The sequence below is a fragment of the Hermetia illucens genome, chromosome 1 (genome assembly GCF_905115235.1).
Source record: "Hermetia illucens chromosome 1, iHerIll2.2.curated.20191125, whole genome shotgun sequence".
Classification (NCBI taxonomy): domain Eukaryota; kingdom Metazoa; phylum Arthropoda; class Insecta; order Diptera; family Stratiomyidae; genus Hermetia; species Hermetia illucens.
Window position 1 is genome coordinate 65,282,025 of NC_051849.1, and position 20,061 is coordinate 65,302,085.

Sequence of the window (20,061 nt, forward strand, 5' to 3'; positions counted from 1 at the left end):
GCCCAGCATCCGGACTCACGTATTCTAACGGCACTGCACGCTGCAACATATTTAATGTGGAGGTCTAGGGGGAGGAGATGCAAGAGCACATTGAGAGCATCTGCCGGGCAGGACTGCAGCCGCAGTAGCACCTGCACACGCGGTTCTTTGAATCCTATTACGTACGTTGTACGTTGTCTTCTTCACATTTGCTAATAATATTAAACAATACATTACTTCCCAGTACAAACCAGCTCTTTCAGAAATAGAGGACAAGGAATTGTTAACTATGTAAACACTGAACTGTCATGAACCCATCGTTCCCTACATAGGGAAACGCAAAACTTTTTATACCTGAAGCGTATAGCTGCCAGTTTCCTGACTTGTTATGTATAGGACAGATAACCCCGTGTTTGCCAATCATCTCCTTTTTATGTATGGGGCAGATAATTTGATGACCCGCTTCGTGTAGTTGGTCGCCTCCATATTTAACCAGTTCGGCTGAAATTCCATCTGTTAGTGGCGACTTATTTTAAAGCCGATGAATTGCATAGACTATTTCCTCCATGCTTGGTGGTGGCAGCATTTATCCGTCGTCCACAGTTAGCGGAGCCTCCAACTCGTCGATATTTTGGTCGTTGTACAATTCATCAAAGTACTCAACCTATCGCTCCAATATGCCCATTCTGCCGGAAATCAGGTTTCACTCTCTGCTTCGGTAGGATGTGCATCGAGATGTGCAAGATTTCATCCTGCTGACTTGTTGGCAAAACTTCCGCGCCTAGTACGGTTGCTCCCTCCACATTTCGCGTTCGTTGCCTCCTAGACTTCTTTTTTCTTTCTGTGAAGTCGATTGTCCACTGGACGAAATTCATGATAAGTCTCCGCGGGTGTCCGCCTTCTTTGAGAATGAAACATTACCTTGTATGCAGCATTCTTCCGGTCCTTTGCTAGCTTACATTCACCGTCGAATCAATCGTTCGGTCTTTTTTTACGACTGGGGTATGTTTATAGCCGTACCACTGATAACGTTCTTCAGGTGGTTGTGAAGATTATTTGTTAATGCTTGATCTCCAGGACCTCTGTTAGTTGCACTTATTGCGGCATCCATTTCCCCCTTAAGACTCTTAAGACTTCTTTCCCCCAGAAGATTCTGTTATGGATGGATTCAGTATTCACTCTCACCTGATTGTCAGAGGAGACTCGAGGTAATATTGTTATTGGACCACATAGCACTATACCAAAGAGATAGTGGTCTGAGTCTATATTAGCCCCCTATATATTTTGACATTCATCAAGGCTGACGTTTTGATCGCTTACCGTCGACTTCGATGTTCATCTTGGCAAGTGAATTCTCGTTAGTGCGAATCACGTAACCATACCATCGAACACGTCTCGGTGCAACCCCATAACAATCGCGGATATCCTCATTTCGGATGTGGTCAAAACGTGCCACACCACTAGTCCAACGCAACATCTTCGTCTCCATTACCACAAGACGCCGTTCATTTTATTTTATAGTCGGCCAACACTCAGAACTATAGAGGGCGACAGAATTGACGACATTGCGTCGTCGTTCGTTGATACGTCAATCACAAAGAACACCAGTTGTAGAGCTGCACTTTATCCAGGTTGCGCTAATGCGTGAAACAATTTCACAATGCAGTTTTCCATTGGCTGATAGCATTAACCTGAGATGTTTAAATCGCTCAGTTCTGGGCAGACCACTGCCGCCGAATTGATTGATTGAGTGTGCCTGTTTGATAGGGATCGGTCGTCAAAAATTTAGTTTTATTTGTTGATTGTTGCATGTGGCTATTATTCCATTTTTGAACAAGTTGCTCGAGATCATTTTTGCTATTAGAAGCTAGGAAAACATTATCTGTATAAAGCAGTGTATAGGGCGCTGGATGTTGTTAAACCCAGCGCACGAAATCCTCTGGAACTAAGTGTTGTCGTAGAACATACCAGATAAGTTCGCGTGGCACAGGGTCAAACGCTTTCTTTAGAACCAGAAATGCAATGTAAAGAGAGCGATGCGTAGCGTGTATTGCGTCAGTAGTTCCGCAGTTCTTGACAAATCCGGCTTGATTCATGGTTACTTCAACGATTTCGCGAATACGGTTGTCAAGAATGCATTCAAAAATCTTCATGGTATGGGAAAGTAACCGGATCGGACGGTAATTTGAACTTTCTGGAGTACCTTTTTTTCTCCATTTTGGAATGTGGTACCTTCTTGCCAGTCAGATGGTGTTCTACCTTCCTGAATAACCCAGTTAAAGAATTCACTGAGTCACAGTATTGGGTCCTGTTGCTCTCCCGGATTTCATTCGTTTTATTCCTTCCTCGACTTCAGTTGCGCTGACATGAATCCTTGCTCCGCTTCCAAGTTCAACGTTAATCGCAATCACAATAACCACATTCGCGATTTGATATTGACCAACGTTCCTGACAATCGGTTCATGTTACTTCCTAACGATACGCCTTAAATTATAATTGATGCTCACCATCGGCTTTTCGAAGTTGATTTCTATGTTAATCGGTCCAACAAACTGCCGCCTCGTAAGGCTGAATGATTTTCTAGAAGCAGTTGACTAGAATACTGCGTTAGAAAATTTGTCATCCAACCGGGCAGTTTTAGTATTTCATGACTTTTTGGAAAACCTTTTTCTCTTTTTCGTCCCCATCTCTTATCCTAGTTTGCGCAAATACCCTGCCTGGTTTACTATAGAGATCTGTCATACTCTTCGTGAGAAACACAAAGCACGTCTGAGGTTCCAACGTTCCAGTAATGCCCAAGATAGGGCAAAGTTTATAACTCTACGTTCATCTGTGAATATTCTGATCAAAAATGTGCATTCCTAATATTTAAATGGCATCGAAGGCTCACTCGAGCGATGGGAATTCAAAATCTTTTGGTCTTTGCCCACTTCTCCATGTGTTAATATAAAATTGGATGATCATATTTATTATTCTTCTAAATCAGCTACTATAATATACGGTGCAAGGCATCTTAAGCAACGTTGTTGCATCAGCCGTATATTGGGACAGGGTATCGGCTCTTTCCTAATAGTATGGTCTGCACAGGGAGCGTGCATTCTGTCCTTTTACGTTGCTGAATTGTAAAATCCATCCAGACCGAGGTTCTTTTTGGGACTTCATAACAAATTGTTTTTCATGTAGGGTTGTCAGCCCTACCCAAGCTCCAACCCGGAGGACCAGTTGATACAATTTGTCCCGTTTTCAGGCGCAGGACACTCTCCTTCATCCTTCTCCGTCTTCAGTTTTTCATTAGGAAAGAACTCCCCCAGAGCTATTGGTTCAGCAGGCGTTTCCCAGGTTTTATGCTCCATCATGTGTACCAATCCCGATAGGATCATGCTCTTTATTATAGCCTTTATTGCTGCAAATGATATTTCATAATTCTAATATAAACTTTATTATAGTAATTATAGCAATATTTTGTTATTAACTTTGTTTGAACAAATATGGGTATGGAGGGTGTTTAGGAGCCTAGGCACCGTATAATAACAACTTGATGACTTTTTTTCAGATTTCTCGGTTGGTTAGGACCTGAGAATGGGTCCGTGAAATAAATGACCACTTTTTAGCCCCTGCCTTGCGCATTAACTGTCAAAATTGAGTTTTGAAAAGTACTAATCCAGACCTTTCATGACTAGATTCGGTGAAAAATAATGTACACCCCGTTTGCATGTATGGAGACCCCCCCCCCTTAAATTCTATAATTACATATAGGATTGGCGATGGTCAGAAGACCATCCTAAGTGGCCTGAGAGGGAGAGCTATCCTAGAAATCTGAGAAGATGTCGAAATTGACCGCGAAACTCCGCCAGAAAATATTGAAGCTACATCGAAGCGCTCCGTCGGCACGTGCATGCACGCCCGTTATAGACAAGCTCGGGAATGTGGGGGAGTGGGTCCTTTGAGTACTTCGATCCCTCACATGCCCTTTCACAAAAATTCACGTGTCCTTTCCGGTACGTGGGTCCGGATCCTAAAAAACAAGCACAAAGGGGATTCCCGTGAGCCTATCGAATGACCAACACTCAAGCTAAACCTGAAAATGAAAAAAAAATAATGGCTCGACCGCGTGAAGCCGTAAAAACTGCAGACCCGAGCGCCGCAATCGAAAGGGATAATCTATGACGGATCGCATCCCTGATGAATGTTGGCCCTGCCTTAGATGTATAATGATGCGTCGCTTTTGAGGTTCCCATCCTGCCTTGGCTTCCGAAGGCCATTCTAACGTTAGGTGTCTTTTAAAAAAGGAGATGTTTGCGGGACTAGAGAAGAGGGGGGAAGAGGAAGTCCTCAAATCAGAAAGGATTAGCTAAATTTCATGGCAATATATTCAAACCATAAAAAATGAAGAAAACAAATAAAAAAATAACTAAATCAAAACTAAGATTTGGATTGATCAAGTGTCGAATCCAAGCCATCTGCAAAGGTCATCACGAGCCGCATGCCGGAGATAGTATTGTTGACCTCTACATCCAAAATATAACCGAGACAGACTTCTACAAGTACCTAGCAATTCTGCAAGGAACCCAAGCTAGAGTTGGTGATCTGTAGGGTACCCTGCTGTCCGAATTCCTGCGACGTGTAAAGCTGGTACTCTCGGGAAAGAATAAATTAAGTGCATTGAATATATTAACTATCCCATCATTGACTTATGCATTTGGAATAATACCGTGGACGAAGAGCAATCTGGAAAACGTCCAGCGGCGGATACGGACTACTATGTCCAAATTCCGAATGCATCGTCCAAAATCTGTCGTGGAGCGGATGAACCTGCCTCGTGACATCGGAGGCAGAGTCGTGGTTGACGTGGTTGCACCGCGCTTATTTTTATAGCAAAGCGCAGGCGAGTCTCTTGCATGCGGCTGTCTGTAAGGCAGGCTGTGGGTTGACTCCACTTCGATCACCTCTGAGTGGGGTGAAGTTGGACGGTAAACACGTGAATTGACTTTGGCAGTCATTTATCAATTTGCATTTATCGAACTGCTGGCTATGTGCCGGGAAACTCTTTGCTGAGACGGAAGGATTCATGTGTGCCATTCAGGATGGCGTGGTTGCTTATGAAAAGCTCATACTGGAAGAGCGGGTGGAGAACGACTAGTGTAGAATGTGTAGTTCGGCGTTAGAGACATTGGACCATCTCATTTATGGCTATACTGTTAAGGCACCGGTGCAATACAGCAGGCATAATGGTGTATGTAAAGTGAATCATCAAAACCTTGCATACAAGCATGGGTTGATCACGGGACCACATCCAGTTTACCAAAATGAGCCACAAACAGTACTTGATCGTTCTGCTTACAGCATATATTGGAACCGACAAATTCGAACTGATCGCCACATACCAAACAAGAAGCCGGGCATGCTGTTAATTGACAAGACGCTACGTGTATATTATTGATGTTGCTATCCCTCATAATAGCAATATTGAACGGAGATACGTGGAGAAGAAGGTGAACTATGAGCCACTGGCTCGGGAAATCAAAGAAATTTGGCGAGGAGACGAGGAAGCGAACTGTTAGTTCATTAAATTATATGCACCTCCACCGATCGAGCTCTATTTTCTTCATAACAAGAAGAATCTGAACTGAAGGTGTAGTCGCCGTCGTAAGACTGAATACCTCCGTGCCGCTCAGAAAGCCATGGATTCCGATTAAGCAGGAAAGTGTGCTGAAAATTATATTTTTAAAATTTTCATTTGCCGACAGTGTATTTTTTATTCAATTTTTAAAGACTGATATTTTGAGATGTGATCTCTTCCTCTGACCCTCTAGCGTCTCATAGGGCAGGAGCGGTTCCTCAGATAATCTCTCAATATCCGTAAGAGGTAGTTCGGCACGTGGGAAGTATTGTCTTGTGTACCTAAAATGTCTTTCCATCTTACAGAATGCAACGCATTTCTGACGTCAAGCGTTACAAGGAGCACCACTCGTCGAGCTCCGCGGCTATGTGCTCACGCTTGATGAACGACATCCACGACTTGCATGACAGTATCGCCTGTGGATCTCCTCACTCTAAAGCCGAACTGCCGTTGGGATAAGTCTCCAATAGCACGTATCGCTTCAGCGACACTTCTGGGAAGTTTTGCGGCAGGGTTCAGTATACAAAGTGGTCAATATGAAGACGGTAACTGAAGATCGTTTTGCCCTTTGCTGATCAGCGCAAGCGCCGCGACCATCCAACGAGAAGGGAATGGGGATGTTAGAGTACCATTGTGTATACCTTTGCCGGGGTCCCATTGGATCCTAACGCCTTCTTATTTTTCATAAAGAGGACTGCTCCTTCATACTCTTTTTTAGTGAACAGTGGGCAGTCATTATCCCGTACGGAGTGCACGGGGAATAGTGCCCGTACAATGCGGTTCATCTGCTTGGCTTTAAGTGACCAGGTTTTCCGCAGAGCCCCGATTTCTCGGGTTACCAGTTTGTAGCCGAATTCCCACGGGTCCCTTCACCTCGTCGACCAGGTTTTGACAGTAGCGAGATTTGCCCCGATTTATTGCGCTACGGAGTCTGCTTTTAATTGATGTGTACTTTGTTATTATGATAATACTTCCTCCCGGTCATTTAGACGTTATGTCAAGCGGCGGAGTTTGTGATGCTCTTTCCGGAGCTCTGCAATTTGCGCCGTCCACCAATTTATAGAAGGTTTATCACGCCTCGATGCCCTCTTGGGCTTGGAAACTCCGCAGGCCGTGGTTATCGGGTTAATAACTGAATTTACGACCGTGTCAGCTTCAGTGCCACCACCCCGAGGAGTGCCCTTCAGCGCGGCTCAACTTGCTCAGAGAGTTTCGACAAACTTCCCGGTGTTCACTTTTGGGACGTTCCACGCACAGAAAGAGTGCCAAGGTGGCGCACACAGAGAACATGTATCAAACACTTCAAAGGCAATGTATTGACGATCGTTTGCTGAAAAATCTTCTAGAACTCGCCAACCGTCCACCAGCTTCAACAGTGATTCCGACGCGAAAGTTCCTTTGGGAATACTTTCCTCGCAGCCTCGCAAGTTACTGGCATTGAAGTCACCCTCTACCAGGATCTATCTCTGTGTGCTCAAGATGGCCTCCTTCAAAGCATCAAGCCTGCGTCGAAAATCCGTCACCGTCTGATTTGGTGTTACATAGAAGATGGAAAAACCGTTCTCTCGGCCTTGGGCAAAAACGCTAAGGTGGCTGCAATCCGGAACCCTGATGGCAGCGGTACCTGATATGTCGGTGTGCCATGAAGATGGGTTTTTTTTCGATACTGTTCGCTGATGAGCAATAAATCAGCTTTGGTCTTCACGGCAAACCGCGCTAACAACTCGTGAGCAGTTGCACTCGGATGACCAGGTCCTAGCTCTTTCCAGTTCTGCTCTGAAGACTGCATACCGCCCTGAGTCCGCAGTATGCGTAACACTATTGTCAGAAGCGCCATGATTCCTGCATAGAACACAACACTCCTTTTCGTTGCAACAATTCATATTCGATCAGGGCCTTGAAGTGTGTTAGAGCACTTTATTCAAGACCGTAACAGTACACTACAGTAGTACGATGTAGAATGCAATGTGGTCAGCATTCCGCTCGCCCGAGATTATTTGCCTGATTTGACTCTGGCACTCATTCACAGCTGAGTCGACTGGTATCCGACGTGGCCTCTTCTACCCCAGTCTTTTCTGTGAGGCAGTCAACGTCTCAGATTTCCTGAGAGCACGTGGGTTCCAGGGTAGAAACCAAAGCATTCTCTCCCAGAAGCCCTTTGGCTGCTTCACAGAAAGTATCTTTATCTGGTGTCGTCGGGTCTCATTCGGATAGGACTTCACCACTTTTCGTTTTCGGAATGGAAGACACTTCTGCTTCTGGTTTTCGCGCATCTTCTCTTACTCTCCATGTGCGCTTGTAGTACGAAATTCTATCCAGGAGCTACTCCAGCTTAATCAAGCCGTTTTCACCCCTTTACTGCCGTTTTTCTAAAGGATGATAAGCCTTTCCTTTTCGGCTTTCGCAAGAGTAGAGGACAGCGCTTTCACTCGGCTTATATTCGAAGCATTTTAGTCAGTTTCAGCAGTTTCCACTGTGCCTATCTCCGCAACAATAGCACCGCGTGGTACTGTCTGCGGTGCCATCTCGGTCACAGGTACCGCATCACTTGGCAAATCTTCTTCTCTGTTTGCGTATCCTGATGTCCGTTGGGTATTTCAGACATTGCTGTGTCTTTCATTGGGCGCCAGCCAACTCATTCTCCATTCCCACTATCTCCTCCTTCCAGTTTTTACTTTTACTTCGAGGCTTAAAGCTGGGGGGATGGTTTTATCTGAATTCGAAGTTCAGGGAAGCTAATGCCGAATGAGACAATGCCGGAGTTTCGACGCAAGCTGTGGAGGACAACGTTCCAGCACTTAAGTTCAGAAGGAAGCATTTCCGGCGTAACCTTTGCCCCGGGATTAATTGTGTTGCCAATAGATAGGTGGGGAACTCTGGAAGGCTTTTTGGCAAGCAACCACCAAGACGTGAACCAGTCCGGCGTTCTCCCTGTGCGTGGAATGCTGCGACGGTGGTCATCGGGGGCCGAAGTTTTTGAGACATATCGAGTCGCACCACCTCCTGAAGTAAAGGACACTTCAGGAGGTGATGGCGCCGCAGTTAAAACTGCCGTAAATTCAGTTATGAATCTGATAACGACAACCTGCCACGCTTCCATGCCCCAGTGGGGACCAAGCCGTCGTAAATATGCTATATATTGATGGACAGCGGAAATTGCCGACCTACCGAAAGAGTGTTACAGGCTCCACTGTTTGGCGCAACGTTTAAACGCCTGGGAGGAGGACACTTCGACCCTACTTTGGAGGACACTTATAATAGATGGACTGACTTCCATTAGCCAAGAGTTCATACGAAAAACCTGAATTCATATAAGTGCAGCTCAGCCGAAGTATCCCGTCGGTCGCGCTTACTATCATATTATACTTTTACACTAATCAGGCTTGGGAATGTGGGTGTGGTGCTTTGAATACTTGAGCGATGAACCTCAAATCCATATTTTGGGGGAAAATTCTAAAACTGCAACCGAGTGAATAAAATGTGCTCAAACGAGCACAATGAGCCGAATTCTTGTAAATCTGGAGATCGAAGGAAAGATTCTTCAAATCTTAGGGGCTATGAGGTATAACTGTGCCAGCTCCTCGGGAAGTCCTGGAACGACCTGACACACATTCCAGGAAACAGGATGGCGCGGGGATAAACGGAAACCAATGTAAAGTATGTAGGCAGGAAAGAAATTATAATTATAATCCAAATAAGAAGTGCAAATGTTGCCCTCTTGATTGTTGTCGAATTAAAAATCCCCAACTGAAATCTGAATGGGAAAAGATATTCCTGTATGATTGGTTATTGTCTCCACTACCCCTTCATTCACTCGACAATAGATGTCGTCCAACTCATTTTGCAGAATTTGCACTGGCTGAATGAACAGCTGAATCAAAATGTCGTCCGCGAGCGTAGTAAAAATACGAAATTCACCCGTCACAGTCGCAGTCAACTCTAGTCGGAAGGGGTCGAGGCAGATTTGTTTACGGAATTTTTTGTCACTGCGCCTCCGGGCGGCGAATTTCTCTTAATATTTTTTGTGTTTTCGCGACAGAAAGTGACCGAGATACTCGCGGCCACCGAACAAGTTCGAAATTTGAGAGCGCGCGTGGTAAATCTGCGAATTTTCAAGTGCTCAAGAGAAAGTGTCAGAGCGCGGAGACCTTCAGCTGACTGAGGTCTGGCATTTGTCTCGCACGACCGGAAATTCCACAGCAAAGCCTTGAGGCGTCAAAACAAAGCCGCGGCCGATGGCAAGTGCCGGAAAATCTCAGGAATTAAGCGAAAATCGCTGGAAATCGTCCTGAATTGGGCGCTTTTGACACTTCACGTTGCCGTGATTGTGACGTAACCGCGCGCGGAGGGCTGAGTGGTGGACGGCGACTGACAGTCGCGAAGGACGCGTAAGTGTCAAATCGGCGGCGCTTTCTGTTTTGGTTTCACGTCGAGTTGCGCGCGGGTCGCCGGGCGTGGATAAATGAATTTTTGTTTACAAAAAGGCTGAAAAGACCACGTGGGGCTGGCGGTGTGTAGGTGGTTGTGGCGATAGTGAGTGAACGTGTGTGGGTGCGCCTCGCCGCGATGTTTTTGTTGACTTCCGCGTTCTAATGCGTTGACGGTTGGGCCGAGCGATTCCAATTGGGAAGTGCAGTGTCAACTTGGAGCCTGAAAGTGGTTTTGTTTATCGCTGAATCGAGTGCGCTTTGTTGTGTTTATGTGGATTATGGCTCCCAAGTGCGTTAGCCCAGAGATGGGGGAATGAGGGGGCGGCGGATCAATGAAAGATTCAGATAATCGCGTGTGGATATATCGAAGCAATTTTGGATACCGCCGGGCGAGAAGGAAGCGCGGACGACATGCCGTCGTCTATCACGGGCTGCGACGATGCACCGGGTAAGTGATTGATATCGGTCCCCGCCTTGGCTAGAGCAGCCGCTCAAGGCCCACTAGCTCTAAAAATAAGTCTCGGGCTGTTCATTGCCACTGCACGCAGGGTGGCGAGATATCGCTTTGATTTGGTTCTATAAAAGTCTTCGACTTTTTTTGGCTGGGAGCAGCTGAGACTGCGGAGTTTCAACGGCGGAGATAACGAGGGCCACGATTGGATAAGTGGGTGATCCATCACTTGAAATGTCAACCGAAAATTGAATCTTGTTTGGTAATTTTTTGGTTGTCGAAGGCCTTTGGTCGTTCCAGCATGAACTGTAGAAACCCCTCAGTGATTGTGGGCAATTTTTTTCATTTGTTGGGGATTGGGGCATTGTCTATTGTTTAAATGGTTGGTTGTAATCGACAAACCACGCCAGAATAATAGCAATCGCGAATTCACATTTCAATCTTGCCCAAAATTTGATGGAAATCAACGTTTTGAAAAATAAAGTTACCAGTGGAAATCGTCTGCAATAAAGGGCTATCATCATAATCATCAACGGCGCAACAAACGGTATCCGATCTAGGCCTGCGGCCGTCACTCTCTTTAAAAAGTTATGGCCTTTGCCGTTTTTAAGGTTTTGTGCAAAACAAAACCTTATTAAAATCGGTTTACTGTCTGTCCGTCACACGCATTTATTTCGAATACGGTTATACCGATTGACACCAAAATTGGTGGAAAGGTGGGAACTGTGAACGCTCATGCATGCAGTGAGTTACATCCTTTTACGACAAATTAAAGAGGAGGTCCCCATACATGCAAAAGGAGGGTGTACATTTTTTTAACCAAATACGGTCATGTGAGGCATCAAATGAAAGATCTCGGTTAGTACTTACCGAAACTGGTGTTAGTTTTAAGATTTGCTGGGGGGTTCAAAGTGATCAATTCTTCTCAGAACCTACCCAACAGAAAAATCAAGAGGCTACCACTATATGGTGCCTTGGCTTTACATACTGATATATGTTTAGATAAGGTTAATAATAGTACATTACTATAATTTTTAATAATTAGCAGGAATGCCCCCTTTAAGTTCATCCCAGAATCAGGAAATTGCAGCAATGTTTGCATGTAGAGCATGATCCTACCAAATTTGGTGAAAATTGCACTATTACTAACAAAGTTATAATAGGTCAAAGCTGTCGCTTCTGTGCAAATTGAAGACTTTGAATGTCAGTATCACTTGGAAGTGGATATTCTCACATAATATTGGGTTAGGGAAAAAGTAATGTCGTATTTGTGATCGAATTTTAACGCTTCATTTAACATACTTAGAATCATCCGATTTAAGTCAAATATGCGCCGTTTTGTTCGCAAACTTTTTGCCATTTAGAAGGCAACTCCATTATCCCCCTCTTATAAAACCCTCCCTCCTTATTTACAAAAAACTTAGACAACCAGTTTTCGCAAGCCAAGAGCGTTTTGCATGGACCGGAAGGGATGGTAATCACTTGGTGCCAGGTCCGGACTATACGGTGGGTGCGATAGGACATCCCGAGCCCGAGCGTTGTCCTGGTGGAACAGAACACCAATCCTATTGACCAATTCTGGCCGCTTCTGGTCAATCGCCTGCTTCAAACAGTCGAGTTGCTGACAGTAAAAGACCGAATTGAGGGTCTGGCCACAGTTGAGCAACTCATAGTGGATGGTTCCCTTCCAATCCCACCAAACACAAAGCAAAACCTTCCTGGTCGCCAATCCGGGCTTGACGGTGGTTTGGGCCGTTTCGCTGCGTTTCGACCAGGATCTTTTTCGCTTGAGATTGTCGTACCTGATCCACTTTTCATCACCAGTCACCATCCGCTTCAAAAATGGGTCGAATTCGTTCCGTTTCAGCTGTGCATCGCAGGTGTTGATTCGGTTCAAGAGATTTGCTGGCCAATCGAGCCAGGGTAAAACTGTACACGGCCTTGAAAGAATTCAGTATCCCAACGAAATTGATAAGACTGACTAGGCTGACCCTGATCATTGTGCCAGACCAGATAAAAGCAGCAGGATCACTTTCGAGCCAATTCAACAACGGTATAAGACAAGGGGATGCCCTATCATGCGTCCTCCGCGATGCAGATGTAAATGCGGGGCACCATCTTCTTCAAATTCATCCAACTACTGCCCTACGCTGACGATATTGACATTATGGGAAGAATAGCTCGAGATGTACAGTCTACTTTTATCCAGATCGAGCAGGCGGCGCGGAATCTTGGGCTCCACATTAATGAAGGCAAGTCGGAGTACATGGTGGCAACGTCAGCGCCAAAAAGCAAAGAATCGCACTGGTCAAACGAAAACAATAAAGATAGGAGACTACAACTTTGAGACCGTTGAACATTTCTCCTATCTAGGGGCGAAAATCACAACCGATAACAGTTATGACGATGAAATCCGCGCCCGGTTGTTGGCCTATTTCAGCTTACAAAAATTGTTTCGCTGGAAACGTCTCACCATAGGGTCTCTTACTGTACAAGACTACTGTACTCTTACTGTACAAGACTATGATCAGCCACTTACTGTACAAGACTATGACTAGCTTACAGTGGGCGGGTTACTTAATCCGTATGGATAATGTTCGAGAAACGCTTTAAAAACAATAACAACAAGTCTATAAGGGCAATAGCTATGGCAGAAAAAGAAGACGAGGCAGACCCTGCCTGAGATGGAACGATGGCGTACGTCAGGACGCCAGACAGCTTTTAGGGATATCGAGTTGGTGGACCTTGGTGCAAATCCGCGATGTCTAGAGTTCCTTATTAAGGCAGGCCTAAACCGGATAGCGGTTGTTGCGCCAATGATGATCAATTGTCTACTCTTCTTCTTCTTTTTCTTTAGACTTTGTCTTGTTCACAAGCGGGGTCGTCTCGTTGTGATCGGCTGCGCCATCTGTTTCTATCAAAGACCTGATCTGGATGTTGTCGCGAGGCTTTCAAATTACCATCTAGCGTATCAAGCCATCGTTGTTTCGGCCGGTCTTTTGGTAGTTTACCATCAACTTCAATCTGCATACCAATCTTGGAAGTGAATATAATGTTTGGATTTCGTGTTTCCATTTGTTTCTCTGTTGCTGAATCTTGCCAATATATTCAATATGCTACCATACACCTTTCAATTCTGATTTGAGTTAGGTCTAGCACGGCCTAGACTTCAAGAATCCTTCTATCTGGATTAACAGAATGAACAGAAAGAATGATACTGTTTGGTTCTACGAAGTTCACACTGTTGTTACTGTACAGTTGGTCTATTGCTCCATGTCTCTTAACTATGCATGCTACTGAGTTTAGTTAAATGTAAATTGCCGTAGTTGACAAGCAGGCAATCGCTATGTAAGCTTTATGCCATTTTACGTTTTGAACTTGTGAACTTCGTATGCTGATTGGTCCTGCACAACCAATGGGTAAATGGCCGGGTGAATCTCATCCTTGCAATGGGTAGTAGATTCATAAGTTGCTGTTCCGTCTTGGAATGCTAATTCACGTCCAAATGATCCAAAACTTTTGTAGCAGCACGTTAATTTTACCCCAGCGTGTTTTAAATCTAAATGCGCCTGGTTAATTATCATTTTAGTAATGAGGCACGTCAATTAGAAAATCATCGGGTTCCTTTGGATTGGAGGCATATGTTTTGTGTATGCCTATGAGGTGGGGAAGAGGTGAAGCCTTTAAGCACTCAGACCGTAGTGGCCCATATTGTTCGCTTCTCCTATCTAATGGAATATCCTGGATTCGTTTGTCTATTGCAGGATTTCCGTTCGTGCCCGGCTGCAATTGAAGCACATCAGCACCAAGAATCTGATGCCTGTAATCCGGGACACTCACATAAAAAATGTTCCAGGGATTCCGCTTCTTCATTACAGGATGGGCACGTATCATGTTGAAGTACATCTATCATGAACATATAACATACATAGTGAATTATGGTTAGTCAGAATGTCCACAAAATAGTTCTGCAAGTCTTTCTGCTATTAGATACGATGAACTTTCCAGTATGTTTGTTTGGTTCTGAGAGGAAAAATTTGGTGTGTTCAGCAGCATTGAGACTCTGCCACCAGTCATTATGGGGAACTTGTTTCCGGTTTTTGATAGCAGCATTAGCCAATGTTGCTGATACCACAAACGCTGGTTTCGGTTCTGGCCTAAGGGAAATTGAACCCATTTTTGCTAAGGCATCCCAGATTTTATTTCCCTCTAGACCACAATGACAAGGTACCCAGAGTATTTCCACCGTATTCAATCAGAAATGGCATTCAATCGTTTTATACATTCCTGAACCATTGTTGTGGTGGTCAAAGGATTACTCAACATCGTCGATGCAGCTTGACTATCGCTGTAAATTGCGATGCGGGTGCCCTTTACCCGCTTCTGAATCACCCAGGTTGCTGCCCTTTGGATTGCGCACATCTTAGCTACTATTCGACAGATAGGCTCCTGACCCAGAATCCTGCTCTGTTTTTGAGTAGTTTCAGAACATTACAAAAACTGGATTCAGTTCCTCCAATGCTCTATGCCTCTTACGTCCCTTATTTCCTCATAGATCTAAACGAATAAGGTGATGTCCATTCAGTGCTTTGTATATATATATCCAAGGGCCGCAAATTGAGCAATGTTTTTGGAGCTGCACGGATGTGCTCATAACGCCAGTAATATCCAGAAAGCAAAAGTTCTTTTGTTTCACCTTAACCCACTACAGTACGGATGCATAAGCGAACATTTGCCTACTAATTGCAACATACATCCACATTACTACATCAGAACTAAGTCGCCATATCAAGACCAAGGTCCGCCAGGACAGTCTTCCCCTCAGGCTGTAAGAGCTCGTTTCATCTTTACCTCTACCTATTTGTTCCTAAGAAATTTCTTGTCTAGAATAAATCCCGGATATTTAACTTCTTCAGGAATAAAGGGTTGAAAGGCAAAGACCATTCAGTTTCCTCCTTGTAGTAAATAATACTTCTTCTTTTTCTCGTCGTGATCGGTTTCGCTACTTTGTTTTATCAGAAGCCTGATCTGGATGCAATCGCGAGGTTTTCAAATCCTCATTTAGCATATCTAGCAACCGTTGTTTTCGACCGGTCTTTTGCTCGCTTACCATCGACTTTAATGAGTGAATTCCCGTTAGTGCGAATTACGCTGACCGTACCATCGAAGACGCATCTCGCAATTTTTTCACTAGTCCAATGCAACATTTTCGTCTCCATTACCGCAAGAGGCCGCTCATTGTTTTTTATAGCCAACACGCAGAGTCATAGAAGACGACAGGGCAGACGACACTGCGGTAAATTTTAAATTTGAGACGTTCGTTGATAAGTCGATCACAAAGGACGCCAGTTGGGGAACGCTACTTCATCCAGGTTGCGCTAATGGGTGAAGCAATTTCACAACGTTGTTCTCCATTGGAGATGTTTAAATCGCTCAGTTCTGGGCAGAGCATTGCATGTTGCATGAGTCGTCCATTCCATTTTTGGACAAGTTGCTCGAGATCAAGTTTGCTTGCATAAACCAGTGTATAGGCTCTGGACGTTGGATGTCCCACGTGACAATGTCCATAACAAGAACAAAGAGGAGTGGTGAAAGGGCGCTTCTTTGCCATGCTTTCAACTTTACTTTTCGGATCGTGGTAGAGTAATTGGACCCACCGTACGAGTTCCTCTGGCACTAAGTGTTGTCGTAGAGCATACCAGATGGGTTCATTTGGCACACACACGGACACGCTTTCTCTAGACCCAGAAATGTAATGTTAAGAGGGCGATGCTGCTCACGATGTTTCTCCATGAATAACCGCGCAGCGTGTACTGTGTCAGTAGTTCCACAGTTCTTGATAAATCCGACATGACCCACGGTTATTTCACCGATTTCGCGAATACGGTTGTCAAGAATGCGATGAAAAATCTTTATGATATGGGAAAGTAACCGGATCGGATGGTAATGTGAATATGAATATTCTGCTGGATTATCTTTCTTTTTCCATATCGGAACTGTGGTACTTTTTCGCCAGTCAGATGCTGTTTTACCTTCCTCAATGATCCGATTGAAGAATTCACTGAGCCAGTGTTGGGTTCCAGCTCTTCAATTTACAGAGCACAGATATGAAGTCGTCAGTTTCTGTGACTCTCCCCGATTCCATTCGTTTTATTGCTTCCTTAACTTCAGTTGCGCTTACAGTTAGGTCACCGGGTTTTACGTGGCTACCTATCTCGTGGACTTAATTCCACGGTCTTCTTAAGACCCGGATTGATTTTGTGACCACAATCAGAGCCCCGCCGCAGTAAGCTACGACGGTACCAGTCTATAGCCAGTGCATGGCTCAGTTCATACTGGTGGGTGCGAGACTTGCCAAAATCTCTACCGAACTAAGGAGTACGGCACCCGTGTTGAAACGCAACACTACGCTGAGATCCGAAGGTCTCTGTCCACTTGAACGCAACCATTACCCCTACGAAGCGCCCATTAGGGGGACAACCGCAAACAACCGAGGTGAACGCACATACAACAGGAATTATGTGAATCCAGGGGCTATCCCGGTTCCCATGGTACCAGTATACCCCTGGTAAGGTTTCGTGATTATTGCCACTTCAGATGAGTCCCCGTGCAGACTCGGGTCGGTCGGTAAGCAAAGTATCGTTCTTGTCATTAACACAACAGAAGTATTCGATATCCTATGGGCAGATTTCTCTCGCCATTCCGAGTGTCCAGTTTATCGTAAAGATCTTTCGCCCGCTCGGGTGATAGGGATCGCTTTCTTTGCTTCCCAGTTGACATTCTTATAAATTTGCCACTTGGCGATCGTTTCATCGGCGACAAACTTGTGGTAGAGGCGTTTCTTTTCACGGACCTTCATTTCAACATCGTCATTCCAAAGCCAAGTATCTCGATTGATGAACCGCTTATCTGGGTTGGTGACGTCGAGGGTTGCAGAGGCGGCTTTGGGGATCATGTCTTTAATTTGTTTCCACGATTCTTCCACATTCGTAACGGTTGGTAACCGCGTAAGTGAAGTAATTTCTTGTTTCGCCACCATTTAATGCGCTGCGGGTCAGTGTTTATATATCGTTGGCTTAATTGGTGAGGTGCAATGATCTCATAGGGAATGGCTTTGCAATCAGTGACGGTGGTAAATTGTCGGTGTTTTATGAGAATATAGTCGATTTGCGTTTTACTATTCCCACTTGATGAGACAATCGTTTGATGAACCATGTATTCATAAATACAAGGTCATGGGTAATCCGCTCTAAACCCGTTTTCCTCATGGCACCTGTTATCGTCTGCCTTTTCACTCACATGGCCATTAAGGTCGCCTGCAATGATGATATAGTCATCATCAGGTACGTTGGAGGTCTTTGCATCGAGAAGTTGCCAAAAGGCATCTTTCTTGGCATCAGGTCGACCTGTTTGTGGTGCATTCGCGAGGAAGAAGTGAATAGTGCGTGCGATCAACTGATATAATGGTGAGCTTCATCATCACCTCTGAGATGGCAATGCCAACACCATATTCAGTGTATGGGCTACCAGAATACAGAAGTTGATAGCTATTTCTAACACGTTTGCGTTCTTTGTCGCAGCTTTTAGCACTAGACCATCGGGTTTCTTGTAGAGTGTAGATATCAATGCGTCTTTTCCGCAGGGCTCTAGCGAGTTCCTTGGTGTTTCCTGTAGGGGTACCAATATTTGCAGACACGTACATGTTTAGACTAACTTACGTCCTGACGCGGTTCATGCGTCAAGAACCCTTGCTCATTTCTCGACAGGACCGGGGCCCGTCCTGCCGCGATGACTGAGGTGGACGCCCTAGCATTTCTCTTAGATTCATTGTTATTTAAACGGATCGCTTTGTTTTTAACGATGTCGGATGCATTTTCTTGATCGGCCTGTCGGCAATAGAGATCGGGTAGGACTTAGCATAGTGGAATAACTCCAACTATACTTTATTTTTCTCTTTCCCTGATCTCAGCATTTGATTTTTGTCTTACTGAGAATAGTACAGTATGTGGCCTCAAACCCTCCTTCTTTACTTGGGCTTTTGGAGCATGCTATGTAGATAACATGGCGGAGTTTTTTTGGTAAATAATGATATTGTGGTTTTATCGGGATTTACTGGAAGCTCGTGCGTGATCTATATTTCTATACATTATTACGAGGTCTCGACAACGAATACAGCGAAGTTATCCAGACAAGCTTTGGAGTGTATTGGCGTATTCTGCAGTTGCTTCTCGCTCACACTTAATTATAATTTTATCGAGAGCGTGGTCCTTGGCGGCACCACAAAATTTTTGGAAAAATGCACAGTTGAATGCCCCTTCAATGTTCACGTGCACCTCCGGTCGCGTACTCGCCTTTCAGAGTTGCGTTCTCTATCATTGAAACCAAAGAGTGAGGAGCAGACTCACATGACTTTCTACGTTGGTAAGCATGCTGGTTTTCGATAATTGAGTGCGATCTTAGCGTATTTCCGCGAATGGCTTAGGCTCAGGTCTGACGACTACCTTAACCTTCTGCCACCAGATAGCCACATAGCCAGAGCAAATATTTCTTAGAAGTCGCTAATTCTCTCCTTTCGACTTTGGTCTTGTTACTTACAAGAGAGTTTTTACAGACTGATTACTGGAGTTCTTGGAAGTTCCATTCGTCTCTCCTCATAGTATGTCTGAAGGAGTCTCGTTTCGAGCCTCTTATATTCACGCTGTGAGTTCCAGAAGTTTAACCAGTGTTCCTTCTTATTGCTTCTACAGGTATGAGTCAAAAATCGTCTGGTTGATTTCCTGAGTTTTTGCAGTTCTCGGTTTCACCAGGGAACCGTTCTACCCGGCGGATCTTATACCGTCAAAGAAGTCCTTAGTCACTTGGGGAGCTGCACTTCATTGTTAAGAAGTTTATTGAACTTTTTCCAGTTTCTTTTCCTAGGATTTTATCTCTACACTACAGTCTGTTCGGCCGCAATAGTGAAAATAAATTCTATGTAACGGTGGTCTACGCCTAGCACCCACGCCCCGGTTGTAAGACCTGGCTGACTGCAGAATCGTGGAAGTGGATTGATGAACAGAAGGGATTGAAGTATCTATTGTCCGCTGTGAGTGATGGCGGACGTGACGGGTTCGAACTCTGATACCGCGCCAAATTCCGGGAAGTTCAGAATAGTGTGTGCCGTGACAAAAGGAAATTTCTTATTGCGCTGGTCAGGGAAGCGGAAGATGCCGCAAAACACAATGATTCCTGAATTATATACCACATCACGAAAGAACCTGCATATAGTCGGAAATCTTTCGATGGTCCTGTGTAGGAAGTTAATGGTTGACTCTTTATCCAGCTGAAGGGGTGGAAAAACATTGCACCACGATTCTTGCTCGTACCACATCGGGTGAGGTTGCTCCTCTTGTGGATGAAATGCCTAGTCCCCGTAATATGCGGATACGGACTATTCTAAACAGAAGAGAAGTCATCTCGGCCATCGATGTGCTAAAAAGGAGCTGAGACTTGCTGGGGTTGGCGGTCTGGATCCTGCAGAGTTATTTATTGCTACGTGTACAGTTACTGAAGACCTGCTACTTTCGTTTGTACGGGAATGC

General features: G+C 44.9%; 1 protein-coding gene across 5 annotated transcripts in view; it reads left to right on the forward strand.

Annotated features, from left to right (window-relative positions):
* The first annotated feature begins 9,526 nt into the window (after positions 1 to 9,526).
* LOC119649648 (mitogen-activated protein kinase kinase kinase 15) overlaps positions 9,527 to 20,061 on the forward strand; it is an 84,773-nt gene continuing 74,238 nt past the window's right edge. For all 5 annotated transcript variants that reach the window (XM_038051905.1, XM_038051919.1, XM_038051912.1 and 2 more), the window contains exon 1: positions 9,527 to 10,477. In XM_038051905.1, coding sequence (XP_037907833.1) covers positions 10,441 to 10,477 — 37 coding nt within the window. In that variant the 5' untranslated portion in view covers positions 9,527 to 10,440. The remainder of the gene's footprint in view (positions 10,478 to 20,061) is intronic.